This window comes from Myotis lucifugus, unplaced genomic scaffold, assembly GCF_000147115.1.
Source record: "Myotis lucifugus unplaced genomic scaffold, Myoluc2.0 scaffold_97, whole genome shotgun sequence".
NCBI lineage: Eukaryota > Metazoa > Chordata > Mammalia > Chiroptera > Vespertilionidae > Myotis > Myotis lucifugus.
This window is the reverse complement of record NW_005871145.1, coordinates 2,141,632-2,158,791: the sequence shown is the minus strand read 5'-3', so window position 1 is coordinate 2,158,791 and position 17,160 is coordinate 2,141,632. Positions and strand designations below refer to the sequence as shown.

The following is a 17,160-nucleotide window of genomic DNA, read 5'->3' as shown; positions in this document are numbered from 1 at the left end:
ACAAAATTAATGGCCCATAGACTCCTAGAATCTGGGAGAAGTGAGAGACCATTTAGGTCCCACTTCTAAACAAAGGTGGGATCCTAACACTGATAGAAGACAGAAGGGAGCAAATAGGAAGGGCCACCACATTGGGAATGTTTTATGTATATCAGCTGGGCAATGGAATATAGTCAATGTTGGTGTGAAGACAGTGATGTAGAGGGCAGCTGCATTGCACCAGTCCCAGGAAGCATTAGAAAATGAGGACATTGGTCCTTTGATGTTGTGCGACCTGGCAGCTTTGTGGGATAATCTTTGCGTTGTCCCTTTATTGAGTAATAGTTTATGTTGAGTTTGAGTCATTTATAAAATGTATAATAATCATGTACATTAGTTATACATCTTGATTATTAGCAGAGTTAATTTAATTGCCAGAGACCTGTAAAGGCAAAATATATTTAAACAAGAAGAAAGGTAAGATGTGTATGGCATGTAGATTTGTGCATTCCAGTAGTTCAGGAAATTTCATGTTTCTATTGAAACCCACCTGGCGTAAAAAGGAACATAGGACTGCTATTACTTTAGCTCACTTGTTTTTCTTGTGTGTTGTTATGGAGTTACCCCTAGCTCCTAATGGTAGAATAATCTCAGGAAAAATTCAGTGAAATTAATATATTTTCAATTTTTGGAAAATTGCTCTTAGTGACCAGTTTTAATGTCTTTTCATAATGTATTGCCCTTGTGTGTGTGATGATCCCAATACCAAAGCACCAAATGTACTCCTGTGGGAGTTATAGTTAAGGCAAATCTCAAACCACCTAAGTAATTGCTAGCAATTTACCATCAGATAAACATAAGAAAATGCTATATTATGGTACTAGTGAACCGTTGCCACTCTTCCTTTGTCTCTCTAATGCTGGTGTCTTTTTTATACTATTTTGAATATAGAATAATACATTAATTCATCTAAATATACTTCGGAGATAAGAAAGTCAAAACCCAGGAAAATATAAAAACTTACAGAAAATTGCATACATCATGAGAACATAAAGATTTAGTTAAAAGTTTTTCAATCTCTATTCCAGGTTTTCTTATATTTTCAAATAAATAGCAATGTTTCTTTTAAAAGAGTGGGTACATGACTAGGAAAAAATAACACTAACTTGAGAAGATATTGGTAACCCCATGTTCATAGTAGCACCTATATATATAAAAGGCTAATATGCTGTGTCTGACCGTCCTACCGGTCACTATGATGTGCACTGACCACCATGGGGCAGACACTCAGTGCAGGAGCTGCCGTGACATGCACTGGTCATTTACAGAGAAATGGCACCGCAGACCTGGCGCCCACAAAGCAACACTTGGCTTCCCCCAAGTGGGACACAGGCCCCGTCACCACCCTGGAGCAACAGCCCACTAAATCGCAGCTGATGTTGCCGAGATCCCATGGCGCAAAATGTGGCCCACAGCCCAGCCCAGCCCAGAAATGGTGACTGTGGGCGCCGGGTAATGACGTCACATAGCAACATCTGGCTTCCACTCCCTAGCGACTAGCCTCCTTGCAGTTTCTTCAGCCCAGGAACACGACTTGCTTTATAGCCAGGTGCAAACATTTCACACTTTAACCAAACATCTTCCTGTGCCTCATCTCATTTGACCCTCACAGAAGTCCTGGAGTAGGTAGATAGGAGACTTGGTGGATTCCTATTTTCTTTTCATTAGCCAGAAAATTGACATTTAGAAAGCTTAGAAACTAACCTGACTGAAGAGAAGAAATGGTGGACCTTGAAAATGACTGCAAGTTTTCTCCCTGCGCAGAATATAGTCAATCACTACTGCAGTTAAATATTTTACCCTTTGTTCTCCCTGTGTGATCTACTATAATAATCTGCTTCATGTTGAGCTGGAAAACGTTTATCTAAATCAGAAAGCACTGGGCTGGAAAACGTTTATCTAAATCAGAAAGCAGGTCTAATTAAGCAAGTTTATCATAATAATAAAAAGCTAATATGCAAATGGTCATCACGCCATCACACGCAACAACTGAACAGTAGGAGGTAGAGCTTGATGGGGGATGCGAGGCTTGCATCTCTGTCAAGCCCCGCGCTCACATCCCAGCCTTGCGTCCCCTGCCAAGTCTGGCGGGGCGTGACAGGGGACCTGAGGCTGCGTAACCCACCCAACGAGTCTTGATGGGGGTCAGCCAACTGGGTATGAGTCTCAAGCGATTTCGAGGCATGGGGGTTGCCGGGAACTTGACTCTGGGTCCTGTGGTGCCCCAGACTCTGACAGGAGGGAGATTTTCATATACATTTTACTAATTTTCTTTCATCTTTGACACTTCTATTATAGAGAAAGGGCAAATAGCAATATTGAAATATTTCCTCTAATTAATTCCCTTTTAATGTGTATGAATTTCATGAACTGGGCCACTAGTCTATATATATAAAGCTCTTGCTGGTGCCAATCACACACGTGTGTTTCAATCTGTCATTGTGAATCATGAATTTGGTTGACACTTCTATTATATAGAAAGAGTGAATAGTGATATTAAGATATTTTTTCTAATTAATTTCCTTTCAATGTGCACAAATCTGTGCACTGAGCCACTAGTTACTAATGATAGCCAAGATGAGGAAGCAACCTATGTACTCATCAATAGATGAATGAATAAAAAAAATGTGATATACATACAATGGCATATTATGCAGCTATAAAAAAGAATAAAACCCCAAAACACCAATCAGGAATAATATATGCACTCCTATATTTATAACAGTGTTGTTTACAATAGCTAAGATCTGGAAACTACCCAAGTGCCCATCAGTAGACGAATGGATAAAAAAGCCGGGGTACATTTACACAATGGAATACTATGCAGCGATAAAAAAGAAAGATCTACTACCCTTTGAGACAGCATGGAGGGACCTTTAGATTGTTATGCTGAGTGAAATAAGCCAGTCATAGAAAGACAAATATCACATGATTTCATTTATCTGTATAATCTATTGAACAAAATAAACTGACGAATAAAATACAGTAAAAAACGTGGAAGTATGGAAGAGACTGACAAATTTCAGATGGAAGTGGGGCAGGGGATTGGGAAGAGGTTAACCAAAGAATTTATATGCATATGTGCATAACTCATGGACTCAGGCAATAGTGCAGTGAAGACCTGAGGTGGGGTGGAAGCCAGGTGGAGGGGGGTAATTGGGTAAAGTGGGAGACATCTGTAATATTCTCAACAATACTTTTCTTTTTTTTTAAAGTAGGAAGTTTGTACAGAAATCAGTCAAGGGGTAGTTTTTAACGGCATGATGAGATCTTTACATTGTTTTTAAAATTGAATTTATTGGGGTGACATTGCTTAATTAAATGATACAGATTTCAGGTATACAATTCTCTAATACATCATCTGTATAGTGTGTTGTGTTTGTTAACCACCCCAAGTCAAGTCTTCTCCCATCAACATTTATCTCTCCTTGACCCTCTACTACCTCTCCCACACACCCTATGCAGTATCTTTCGTGATTTTAGGGATCTTGCTTTAGAAGCACAATAACTCTACATGCTCTGATGATTGGAAGATTAGAGTTATTAGAAGTTACACACATATATATGTGTGTGCATATGCATATATGTATATATGTATTATATATATTATATACATAAAATCTGGCCATGTTCTCTGCAGCGGTGCTGGCGAGCAGTGCAGCCGGGCACCAAGACCATTTGTGCCAGGCCCAGGCCAAGGCAGCTCAGGCCGGTGCTGCGCCCGAGTCCGCGCAGCTCATCAGGCCTGTGGGAGAGTTGGAGAACTGGTTTAATTTAAAAAAATTAATATATTTAATATTTTTAATAAAGTACATTTCGTTGGTGGAAGATTTTAACAGTGATTAAGAGGTTCTGATATTTGATATAGTCTGTGAAAGACAAAGTATTTGAGATTGTTAAAGGAAATATTTAAAACATAGTAAAATATTTTTATTTTGTCTTAAAACTGTGTTAAATAAGTAAAATAACCAGCTGAAAATTGCATGTTTTAATGTGTTATTTCATTCTTATGCTGTTTTAAACACATAACATTAAGCGCACTTTATACATTAAAGGGATATATATGAAAAACCTAAATGAAAAACCTGTATAACCTTTAACTCTGTCCTCCAGAAAGCAGAGAGAACCTCCATATTTCTATAATAAATGAATGAATACTCCGAAAACCTGAAATTGTATAATGTTTTTCATAACTAGATTAATAGATAATGGATAATAGTACAAACATCATGTACAATAACTTATTTTAAGTTATTAAAATAGATTTTAGCATTGCTTAACATCCAACCATAAAGTAATGACCACTATTGAAATCGTGTTTAGAATACAGTTTCAGTTTATTTCACAGATACACAGAGAATCATTTTAACTCATTGCAAATGAAATACTAATGTAAATATTATTTTGTTCTTTGTTTTATTTCATTGAACATAAATTATTGTTAATAACCTAGGGAATTTCAGTTTTCTAAACAAATTTTGTTAATCACTCTGGACATTTTATGTTTTTAATTAATTAGTATATCCTATGAAAATGTACAGTAATATAAAGTTCTTTTTTTCTAGTAGCCATTACAGTAGGTCAAGTTCCTTTACCACCCACTTCATTCATGCAGTTTCTGTATAATTGTCAAGAGCATGTATCTATTCTCCAGTGTGAGGGCAAGAAGGGAAAAACACAGTCTGATGTGAAGAATAAGAAGTGCAATATAACTCTAGAACTGCTGCCCTGTCCAGGTGGCTCAGTTGGTTGGAGTGTCCTCTCATGTGCCAGATGGTCACAGGTTCAATTCTTGGTCAGGGCACACACCTAGGTTGAGGATTTCATGCCTAGTCAGGGCACATATGGAAGGCAACCAATTGATGTATCTCTTTCACATGGGTCTCTCTCTCTCTCTCTCTCTCTCTCTCTCTTCCTTCACCCCTCTCTAAAATCAATTAAAATAATTAAAATAATTTAAAATCTAGAACTGCTGATCCTGCTGATCCTTGGGACAGAATGATCAGAACTAACAGATCCAAAAAGTTCTTTACATAAAATAATTCCTTATCTGATACTCAGCTTAGGCCAAAGGAAGAAATACAGGTGAATTTTGTGAAGATGAACATATTAGAATAAAATAAAATAAAGAAAGTTCTAAAGAAAGTTCTTTTTCTTCTTCATTGATAAAACTCCTTTATATTTCTTTTTATTTTTTTGTTAATCCTCACTGAGGATATTTTCCCATTGATTTTTAGAGAGAGTGGAAGGAGGGGGAGAGACAGAGAGAAACAACTATGTGAGAGAGACACATCAGTTCGTTGCCTCCCACACTCACCTCAGAGACCATGGCCAGGGATGGAGCCTGCAACAAAAGTATGTGCCCATGACCAGAATCGAACCCTGGATCTTTCGGTCCAGGGGCTGACATTCTATCCACTGAGCCAAATCAGCTAGTGCCAAAGGCTCCTTTTTATATCAGTCTTGCAGGGGACATACATGCATTCCTTCAATAATTTTTTATTGAATGTAGTGGGTTGATGTTGGTTAATAAAATACAGGTCTCAGATATACAGTTCTACAATACATCTGCTACACTAGTATATTGCATTGTGCGTTTACCATCCCAGGTCAAGTCTCCTTCCATCTCATTTATCCTCCCTTTATCCTCTCCTACCCCCTCCACCCTGATCCTCTGGTAATCACCATACTGTTGTCTGTGTCCATGAGCCTTTCCTTTTTTTATTTGCTTAATCGCTCATTCTCCTCATCCAGCCCCCAACTCTACCCCCTCTGACAGCTGTTTGTTCTGTGTACATGAGTCTGTTTCCACTTAGCTGGTTTATTTTGTTCACTAGATTCCATATGTACTGGTAAGTGAAATCATGTGGTACTTGCCTTTCTCTGATTGGCTTGTTTCACTTAGCATAATACTCTCCAGGTCCTATTGTTGTTGCAAAAGGTAATATTATCTTCTATTGTGTGTGTATGTGTCTGAGTAGTATTACATTGTGTAAATGTACCACAGCTGTTTTATCTACTCACCTACTGATGGGAACTTGGGCTGCTTCCAAATCTCGGCTATTTGTAAACATTGCTCCAATGAAAGTTTTTGAATGGCATCCTGCAAATGAGCATTGTAAATAGCAAAGTAGAAATAATGGTGAACAAGTCAGGCAAAGGCTTTGCATCTATAAACCTTTGAGTTAGGGCAAGAAAATTTAAATTTATATTATTATTTATTTACTACTTATTACTTCTAAGTGTTATGATGTAAAATTTACAGTATGATGCCAGTACATAGGAAGAAGACAAAAAACAAACAAACAAACAAAAAAACAACACCTAACTTAAACCACTAAAACTCCCTTGTGACTGAGAAAGTTTATTAAACTCATTGTGTTGAAAAATGGAGCTTTAAGGAGGATAAATTTAATTGGCAAGGAGGGAGATGAGACTATGCCCATATTTTTTGGGAGATACTCATGAATAGAGAGAGTGGTATAAAAAGACCCTCTTTGCAAAACAGTAGAGTAAACCTATTACTATTCCTAAATTTGAAGAGATTAAGATTGGTAATCACTGTATCTTACACTCAATTCAGACACAAAGATAGATAAAGATATAGGCAGAATTGTACTGGTGAGACTATAGGACACTTGTCAAAGTACCTGAACTTGAGCTCTCAACATCTCTAAATAAAACTTTTTGGGTGAACATGCTTTCACCCAGAACGTAACTTAGTGCCTAGTGCTTTTCTCAGGGCACCTTTAACAGCCTTATTCCTTAAACTGTAGATCAGTGGGTTTAACATGGGGATGACAACTGTGTAAAAAACAGAAGCCACTTTGTCCGTGTCCAAGGAGTAACTGGAGTTGGGTCTGAAATACATGAACAAGAGCGTACCAAAAAATATCCCCACAGCGGTTAGGTGGGAGGCACAGGTAGAGAAGGCTTTGTGTCTGCCCTCTGCTGAGTTCATTCTAAGGATGGTGGTTATGATGTAGCTGTAGGAGAGGAGGACAGTGATGATGCTGGACCCCACAACACAGCTACAGGAAATGGTCGTGGCTATATCAATGATGGTTCTATTCAAGGAGGAGAGAGCTAATAAAGGTGCGATGTCACAGAAGAAGTGATTGATGACATTGGAATTACACAATGATAATGGAAAAGTGCAAGAGGTGAAGATGGTTACATCCATCAAACCTGCAATGTAGGCAGTGGCCGCGAGCCGGAGGCACACTCTCCTGGACATGGCACTTGTATAAAGAAGTGGATTACAGATGGCTACGTAACGGTCATATGCCATGACAGACAGCATGACACATTCCACAGCTGCAAAGAACCCAAAAAGAAACATCTGAAGAACGCATAAATTGTATGGAATCCTTTTTTGCTCAGATAAGAAATCAACCAGCATCTTGGGAGCAATAGTGGAGGAGTAGCAGACATCACAGAAAGACAGGTTGCTCAGGAAATAATACATGGGCGTGTGAAGGCTGGGGTCCATGTTGATCAGCAGGATCATCCCTAGATTGGCGATCACGGTGATGCCATAAACCAGCAGGAAGAGCACAAAGAGCCCCTGCTGCACATCCTGTCTGTCAGAAAGTCCTAGGAGTATGAAGTCAGCAAACACAGTGCAGTTCTCAGCAGCCATCACTCAGGTCTGGAAACCCCTGGTGTTAAAGAAGGAAGTGGAAGTGGGGTTGACATCATATTACTATTTTTCAGTAACTAGAAGAAGAGATAAACATTGCTAAGTGTGCTTTAGGTAAAATGACTCTCCTTGAAACATACCCAATTTATTACAAATTGTGGAAGTGATTATGCTAATAATATTGACTACATTTATATTGCACTTGATAGAGTTTGCAGTGTAGTTTAATTAAAAATCAATCATGCTATTTTCATACCAACCTATGTAGTACTTATGATACTTATGATAATTTTTACTACTTCTATCTTATATTAAGAACTTGATGTCCTCAATGTTCTGTATAGGTAATAGCTCTTAAAAGATAACTCATATTTTCTGACAAGATTGTTTTTCTTTTTAGTGTTGTAGAACTATTCTATTCTTAATAGAGAAGTGTAATTAGTGAGAGGTTCAGGTAATGAATGCATTTCTTTGTTATTTCTTCCTTCATCAATCCATTTGTGAAACAGGCAGAGTGATTATGGGTTCCTACATATAACATTCCCCCAATACCCCATCAGCCCCTCAGGTCCTATCCAGCCTTAACAAACAAGGGATAGAAATGGTCTGTGATCCAGGACCCAGTGGAGCAGTGAGGGTGGTGCTTGCTGGAATAGTTTTGGAGGATCCCGGAGAACGTTATGTTAGGGTTCACAGTCAGGAATATGCCAGCACTAATCATGCCTCTTCTGACAGCAGCTGTTGCTCAGGGGAAGTGATGGAAAGCTTTTGGGATACTATTGCACAGGTGACCTAGAAGAAAGAAAGAGAGTAGGTCTACCATGTGAACACTTCAACTCTAATTTACTGGAGTCCACATAATCTATTATTCACCAACAGATCAGATTTCTAAGACATTTAAAAATACTCACCGGTGCACAATCCCATTATTCTAGAAAGATTCATATCGAAGCTGTACCCTCACACCAATTCCCTAGAAATTATAATTTTGTTTTTTTGTTTTCATTGACTCTTATTTCATGTGAAGATCTCCAAATCCGTCCTCCCTTCAGTGGTGTTGGTGGTTTTGGAGAGGCCAATGGAATTCTACGTTCCACTGCCATATTTTACCCAATCAGTCACATTGTATATAATATCATGTGTGACCTCCTTAATTCTGTGGGAATATAAAGTGGAGTTGAGGGTAGATAAATGTGAGAAAAAGAACATATGAATATGGATCTAGTGATCAATGTGCAGGATTCCAAACCCTTGGTAAAATTCTCTAGACATGTCATCAAAAATATTTTCCATGTAAAAACGAATCTATTTTTTAAATGTACAAAAATAGAGGTTAAAATTTTAAAATAATTAAAAGTGAGCTACTACCTCCCAATCTATGCTGACATTTTATAGTGATTATATCTATGTGCATTTGTTTAAATAAATAAAATATATCTGTCTCTACATGGTTTTCCTGATATCACTGGTGTCCTTAAGCCTAATACTAAATGAACAATTGTCTATATAAAGTCTTTCTTCCAGAAAATGGTTGTCTGATCCTGAGAGATGGCCATCTATATATATAATCTATATATATAAAAAGAGGTAATATGCAAATTAGGCTGGGATGCCATAATAGGTCACTACTGGACAGGAGGAGTTGTGTGTGCAGGTGAGGCCCAGACAGAGACGAGTGGGGGGCGTGGGGCCTTCCTGAGCTGGCAAGGCAACTCCAGTGGCCCGGAGCAAACACAGGCAGGGAGACAGGGGGAGCCTGGGGTGGAAGTCAGATGCGGGTCCTGGCCAACTGAGGTGCCGGTCTGGCCTGCGGGGTCCCTCCTTTCGAGATTTCAATCGCAGGATGGGCCTCTAGTTATCATATAAATGCATGACAATGCTACCAAGGAAACCAGGTTTAGTTAAGGCTCCCTGTTGCATGAAACAGGAAAAGAGCACTGTAATTTGCCCAAAATACCTCTGTACTATAAGCAATATTTTAACAACATAAAAAATAATAATTTAACTGAACATTCTGTGAATTTAGTATGCTAATTTCAAAAGCATATCTTGAAGCCATATTGTGTAAAGTAAACTGCTAAAGATTTAAGATAAAAAATGGATTCCTGTAGTTGTCTACAATCTGATAGTAGATAGCCCTTGCTTTTATAAAACCACTTAAATTTATACATACATATATATATATATTTATACTTTTTGAAGTCATATACTTATTCTTTTCTGTATGCCCTACACTATTATCTACTATTGGATTTTATACATTTCCTTTGTGTTAATAAATTGATAAGCAAGTAGTGTTTTAGAGTGCATATACTAACTACATATTTTCTCTGCATTAAACATGCTTTTATATAACTCATTTTGAATTTGGTCAACTAATTTACTGAAATAATTTCAATGAATTAGCATTGCCGGGGCAAAGCATATTCAAAATTTATATTTTGATTAAAAACTATCTTTCCCCCTAATTGTAGATATTACTGATCAATCTGTCTCCCAGTGTTCAGTTATGAGAGTTAAAACTGTACAACACTGTTCAAAACTGAAAAACATTAGATGTCAGTGTTTTTATTCGTTGACAGTGTGATATTGCAGATAAATTATTCTGTCACTGTTTAGCACAATCATCATAAATGCTGAATCCTGTGATCATCACTTGTATTATTTTATTTTCCTTTTTCCAATTTTCTTGGATTATAGTCTCTCTGTTACTGGTTTCTAAGAGCTTGGTTAAGATTAAAGATGTTAACCATTTCTCATGCCCTATTTTTGTTATTATTTTACTGTAGCGTTTTACTTTTTGGTTGAACGGAAGTTGTGTATTAAATATAATCATGTTCAGCCCTGACCGGTTTGGCTCAGTGGATAGAGCGTCGGCCTAGGGACTAAAGGGTCCCAGGTTCGATTCCGGTCAAGGGCATGTACCTTGGTTGCGGGCACATCCCCAGTGGGGGGTGTGCAGGAGGCAGCTGATCGATGTTTCTCTCTCATCGATGTTTCTAACTCTCTATTCCTCTCCCTTCCTCTCTGTAAAAAATCAATAAAATATATTTAAAAAATATATAATCATGTTCAATTTTTTTAAAAGGCAAATGAATTTTCAGAATAAACACATCCCTGCACTAAACTCTGAACTAAAAAAAAGAACATAAGCATTTCAGAGACGGTCTGCAGTGGTCAACAAACTCATTAGTCAACAGAGCCAAATATCAACAGTACAACGACTGAAATTTCTTTAGAGAGCCAAATTTTTTAAACTTAAACTCTATGGGTAAGTACATTGTTATTAACTTAATTAGGGTACTCCTAAGGCTTAGGAAGAGCCACACTCAAGGGGCAAAGAGCCGCATGTGGCTAGCGAGCCACAGTTTGCCGACCACTGGTCTAACGCTTTAACATTAATAGATGTCCAATGTGATAGATTTTCACTAACGAAAAAAAGTCTAGTTTTATCACTGACAACGGTACTGCATATGTTAGTAAATGACAAAAATTATCTTTTTTTTCTTTTATTATTTTATGTTTATTGTTGACACTATTGCAGATGTCTCCATCCCTCTTGCCCCCTTTGCTCACCTAAATGAAACTTTTTATGCTTCTGTTTTGGTGTGTGGCATCATAGTGTTTAATGAAACTGAAACATGTTTTGCAGGATTCTATCACTTACCTTCCCTGGTTTGTGGAAGCACTAAGAACCCATTTGTATGACTGATCTTTGCCAAAAGGACATATTCCCTTTCAAACCAAAGAGATGTGATAAAAAGAAGTATAAACAAAATAAAATGTGGAAATTGACATATCTTTTTATTTTAAGCTGCCTGTTCCATTTAAATGAAAATAGGTACAGGAAAAATAAATGTTCTTGAGATACATAGGATTCTGTCTTGTTTCTATGAAAATTATTATATTTATGTGTGTCTATTGATATATGAAAATTTGAATTTGGGCAGTGGTCTAATTTTTATTTGTTTAGACAAAAACTATGGCCTGGATACTTTTAATGTGTTATCTCTATTATTTTCAAAACACAGAGCAAGTCTTAAATTTATGCATACAGCGATATCTCTTGTATAGTGATAAAAGGTAATGGTTTACTTATGAACCTTTATTAAAATATAAATAAAATATTTAACTTTCTTATAATAATGATAAATGTGGTCAGAGGAATTCACACAGGTCTAACAAAGAAATATCATTGTTTGGCCATTAGAAGGAAGAATTTATTTAACTGAGTAAGCAGATATGAAATGATTCATTAACCAAATTCCCAAACCTGGATTCTTCATGTTTCCAAAAGTAAGGTTTTTCTTTGCCCTACATTCTTTAAATTAAGCCATTTAGAAACCTACCTGAAACGAGCAAGTCTTTCTGTCTTTATCTCTGGTACTTCAACAATAGGCAGATTGCATTTTATTTCTACCTCGTGACTGTTGGGACAAATCTCTAAAGCCTCTGCCTCCACTCCTCTGTGTTGTGAGAATATGATTAATTAGATTCCACTTCTGTGTTTTCCCCTGTGAATGCTGCAACAACTTTAGCAAAGGCTCAACTTTAATCCTTCACTCCTTTGACTAAATTGGTCAGTGTCCGACATTTACCAGACTTTATTTGAATGCTGTGCTTCATGGCTACCATGGGTCTACATTCTCCTCCAGGGAAACCAGATGTCTGATGAACTTAGATTTTCATCTGCTTTTCATTGTTTATCCTGTTTCTTCCACTTCTGAAACACCTCCTTCACTTCTCACTTAGAAATATAGCCAGAACCGGTTTGGATCAATGGATAGAGCGTCGGCCTGTGGACTCAAGGGTCCCGGGTTTGATTCTGGTCAAGGGCATGTACCTTGGTTGCGGGCACATCCCCAGTGGGGAGTGTGCAGGAGGCAGCTGATCGATGTTTCTGCTCTCTATCCCTCTCCCTTCCTCTCTGTAAAAAATCAATAAAATATATTAAAAAAAACTAGAAAAAAAAGTAATATGGTCGTCTCACATATTACTACATTAGTTATTGTCTGATTCCTTCCCACAAGTACACATCAACTGCCCTCATTGAAAGGATTTTTTTGACTGTGTAAGGGTGGCAAACTTTTTCCTTCTCCTCTTCTGTTATTTTGTTGTTGTTGTTGTTGTGGGTTTTTTTTTGTTTTTTTTGTGTTTTTTTTTTGACTGGCCTAATAGGAAATTGGCATCACACAAATTAACAGGAGAAAGACAAATAGAATTTTGCATGGAGAGGGGACCCATACCAAATGTGAGACTCAAAGAGGTGACCAAAAGACACAGATTATGTACCTTTAACACAAGTACACAACAAATATGTGAAAAATTGAGGAATTGACAAGACAAAAGGGTTTAAGACAGGAAGACTGAAGAAGTAACAAGTTTTGTTTATACAACCTTCCTAGATCTACATTCCCTATCTCTGGTGTTAAGAAAGCAAATATATATTGTTGCAAATTGAATACCAATGTGAGACCTTTTGTCCAGTGACATTAGAGAATGCCCTGCTCCTTTACCCCCAACCTTCATTTACACAGCTTCTTAGAGTTGTCAATAGAACCATATCTGTTCATCAGAATGAGGGAAAGAAGGGAAATCCACAGGCTGATGGGAAGCCTCTGAAGTGCAATGTAAATCTAGAGCTGCTGATCCTGGGGATGTCTGCTGATACAATTGGGGCAGAGTGAGGAGAAATAGAGGATCTGATAAGTTCTCTACATCAAATGATCCCTGCTCCTGATACTTACTCCGCTGAGGCCAAATGAAGCAGTGCAGATGAATCTCTGTCAGATGACATACTAGTATCAAATAAAACAAATTGAGATTTAAAAAAATTACAAAAACTCTAAAATAAAAATGAATTTTTGGGGGATGAATATCCCAAGGCTCAATTTTGTAGGGGACAGTTATTCATTTATTCAATAAATGTTTTAAAATGTCATATGCGAGATAGCAAAGTAGAAATATTGTGAACAGGCAGAAAAGGGACTTGCATTTATGGACTATGAGTTGGAGAAGCAGCTTTTTAAATTTTCTTATTCATTTTTTACTACTTATATATTTCTGTGATGATGGAATATTTATAAGCTAATCCTGGTACATAGGAAGGATACAAACATACCTCTTATTATCCACTAATACTGTATTCTACCTGAGCAAATTTATTAAACTCATTACCAAAATTGAATCATAATAAGAATAATTTGAATTGACATTGGTGGAGAGGTTATGATATTCACTGGGGCATACCCATGAACAGAGAAAAGGTGTATAAAAAGAACTTTTTGAAAATGAATTTATTAATATTCTCTCTAGTTTGGAAAGCAGATTAAGGTCAATAATGACTACTCTGTACATTTTATTTAGGCATAATAATAATTAATGAGTACTCCAAAAACCTGAAATTGTATAATGTTTTCCATAATTGGTTAACAGCTAATCAATAATAGTATAAACCTCATGTATAATTACCTTAAGTTATTAAAATAGATTTTAGCATCTCTTAACATCCAACCACTAAGTAATGACTACTATTAAAATTGTGTTCAGAATACAGTTTCAGTTTATTTCACAGATACACAGAAAACCAATTTAAGTCATTGCAAATATAATAGCAGTGTAAATAATATTTGTTCTTTGTTTTATTTCATTGAACATAAATTTTTGTTAATAACTCTGGGCATTTCATTTCTTTTTTAAAAAATTAATTAGCATAATTCCATGAACATGTAAAGGGAGATAAAATTCTCTTTTCTAGTAGCCATTAGAGATGGTCAAGGTCCCATATCCCCAACTTCATTCATGTAGTTTCTGTATAGGTTTCAAGAACATGAATCTGTTCTCCAAAGTGAGGACTAGAAGGAAAAGCCACAGTCTGATGTCAAGACTATGAAGTGCAATATAATCTAGAGTTTCTTCCTTGACTGGAGTGGCTCAGTTGGTTGGAACATAGTCCTGTGCACCAGAAGTTTGCAGGTTCAATTTCCCGTCAGGGCACACACCTACGTGGTGGGTTCCTCCTTGGTCAGAGTGCCTATGGGAGGCAACCAATGGATGTATCTCTCTCACATCGATGTTCCTTTCTCTTTCTCTCTCCCCGTCTTTAAAATCAATTAAAAATTAAAAAAATTTAATCTAGAACTGCTGATCCTGCTGATCCCTGTGACAGAATGTTTAGAAATGAAAGATCCAAGAAATTCTCTACATCAAATGATCCTGGTCTCTGACACTTACATAGCTTAGGCCACAAGAAAAAGTACAGGTGGATTTTGTGTAAGATGAACATACAAAAATAAAATAAAACAAAGTTTTTTTTCTTCTTCATTGATAAAGGCTTCTTTTTATATCAGTCTTGCAGGGGAACACACATTCATTCAATCAATAATTTTTAATTGCATTTATTAGGTTGACATTGGTTAATAAAATACAGGTTTCAGATATACAATTCTATAAAACATCATCTGTATATTGTATTGTGTGCTTACCACCCCAAGTCAAGTCTCTTTCCATCACCATTTATCTCCCCTTTACCTTCTCCTCCCGCCCTCTACCCCCCTTCCCTCTGGTAATCACAGCACTGTTGTCTGTGTCCAGGAGCCTTTCTTTTTTTTCTTTTGCTTAATCCCTCACCCTTGTGATCTAGCCTCCAACTTTCTCCCCTCTGACAGCTGCCAGTCTTCTCTGTATCCATGAGTCTGTGTCCGTTAGTTTATTTTGTTCACTAGATTCCACATATAAGTGAAACCATATGGTACTTGCCTTTCTTTGATTGGCTTTATTTCACATAGCATAATAATCTTCAGGTCCATCTATGCTGTTGGAGAAGGTAAGATTGCTTTTTTTTGTGGCTGAGTAGTATTACATTGTGTAAATGTACCACCACTTTTTTATCTACTGATGGGCACTTGGGCTGCTTCCAAGTCTTGGCTATTGTAAATATTGCTGCTATGAATGTTTTTGAATGGTATCCTGAAAGTGAGCATTGTAAATAGAAAAGTAGAAATAATGGTGAACAAGACATGAAAAGGCCTTGTATTTATGGAACTTAGAGTTAGGCAGGAGGATTTAAATTTATTCTTATTATTTACTACTTATTACTTCTAGGTGTTATGATGTAAAACTTATAGTATGATGCTAGTACATAGGAAGAAGCCAAAAATGAGCTAAATTAAGCCGCCAAAACTCCCTTCTGGTTAAGCAAGTTTATTAAACTCATTTTTTTAAAATGGAACTTTAAGGAGGATAAATTAATTGAGATGGGGGGGAGATGTGACTATGCCTGTATCTCTCTGGGACATACCCAGGAATAGAGAAAGCGGTATAAAAAGACCCTCTTTGCAAAACAATATAATGAAATTATTGCTACTCTTCCTTAGTTTGAAAAGATTAAGATTAAGAGTGTTTCCTATACTTAACTTAAGCACAAAGATAGATAAAGAAATATCCAGAATTGTACTGGTGAGACTACAGGACACTTGTCAAAGTACCTGAACTTGAGCTCTCAACATCTCTAAATAAAAATTCTTTGAGTTAACATGCTTTCACCCAGAACATAACTTAGTGCCTAGTGCTTTTCTCAGGGCACCTTTCACATCCTTATTCCTTAAGCTGTAGATCAGTGGGTTTAACATGGGGATGACAACTGTGTAAAAAACAGAAGCCACTTTGTCCGTGTCCAAGGAGTAACTGGAGTTGGGTCTGAAATACATGAACAAGAGCGTACCAAAAAATATCCCCACAGCGGTTAGGTGGGAGGCACAGGTAGAGAAGGCTTTGTGTCTGCCCTCTGCTGAGTTCATTCTAAGGATGGTGGTTATGATGTAGCTGTAGGAGAGGAGGACAGTGATGATGCTGGACCCCACAACACAGCTGCAGGAAATGGTCAACACTATTTCAATGATGGTTGTATCTGAGGAGGAGAGGGCTAGTAAGGGTGGGATGTCACAGAAGAAGTGATTGATGACATTGGAATTACACAATGATAATGGAAAAGTGCAAGAGGTGAAGATGGTCATATCCATCAAACCTGCAATGTAGGCAGTGGCCACGAGCCGGAGGCACACCCTCCTGGACATGGCACTTGTATAAAGAAGTGGATTACAGATGGCTACGTAACGGTCATATGCCATGACAGACAGCATGACACATTCCACAGCTGCAAAGAACCCGAAAATAAACATCTGAAGAAAGCACAAATTGTATGGAATCCTTTTTTGCTCAGATAAGAAATCAGCTAGCATCTTGGGAGCGACAGTGGAGGAGTAGCAGATATCACAGAAAGACAGGTTGCTCAGGAAATAATACATGGGCGTGTGGAGTCTGGGGTCCATGTTGATCAGCAGGATCATCCCTAGATTGGCGATCACGGTGATGCCATAAACCAGCAGGAAGAGCACAAAGAGCCCCTGCTGCACATCCTGTCTGTCAGAAAGTCCTAGGAGTATGAAGTCAGCAAACACAGTGCAGTTCTCAGCAGCCAT

The 17,160-nt window shown here is 37.5% G+C and overlaps 2 protein-coding genes across 2 annotated transcripts; both read right to left on the bottom strand.

The window, feature by feature from the left end:
• Positions 1–6,742: 6,742 nt before the first annotated feature.
• On the bottom strand, positions 6,743–7,681 carry LOC102432956 (olfactory receptor 1020-like). Its single transcript, XM_006092070.1, has one exon. It carries the CDS (start codon positions 7,679–7,681, stop codon positions 6,743–6,745), a length of 939 nt encoding a protein of 312 aa, XP_006092132.1.
• Positions 7,682–16,221: 8,540 nt separating this feature from the next.
• On the bottom strand, positions 16,222–17,160 carry LOC102432637 (olfactory receptor 1019-like). Its single transcript, XM_006092069.1, has one exon. It carries the CDS (start codon positions 17,158–17,160, stop codon positions 16,222–16,224), a length of 939 nt encoding a protein of 312 aa, XP_006092131.1.

Bases quoted from the DNA above. Each gene is read 5' to 3' on its own strand.
- LOC102432637 (XM_006092069.1), bottom strand. From the start codon at position 17,160: ATGGCTGCTGAGAACTGCACTGTGTTTGCTGACTTCATACTCCTAGGA.
- LOC102432956 (XM_006092070.1), bottom strand. From the start codon at position 7,681: ATGGCTGCTGAGAACTGCACTGTGTTTGCTGACTTCATACTCCTAGGA.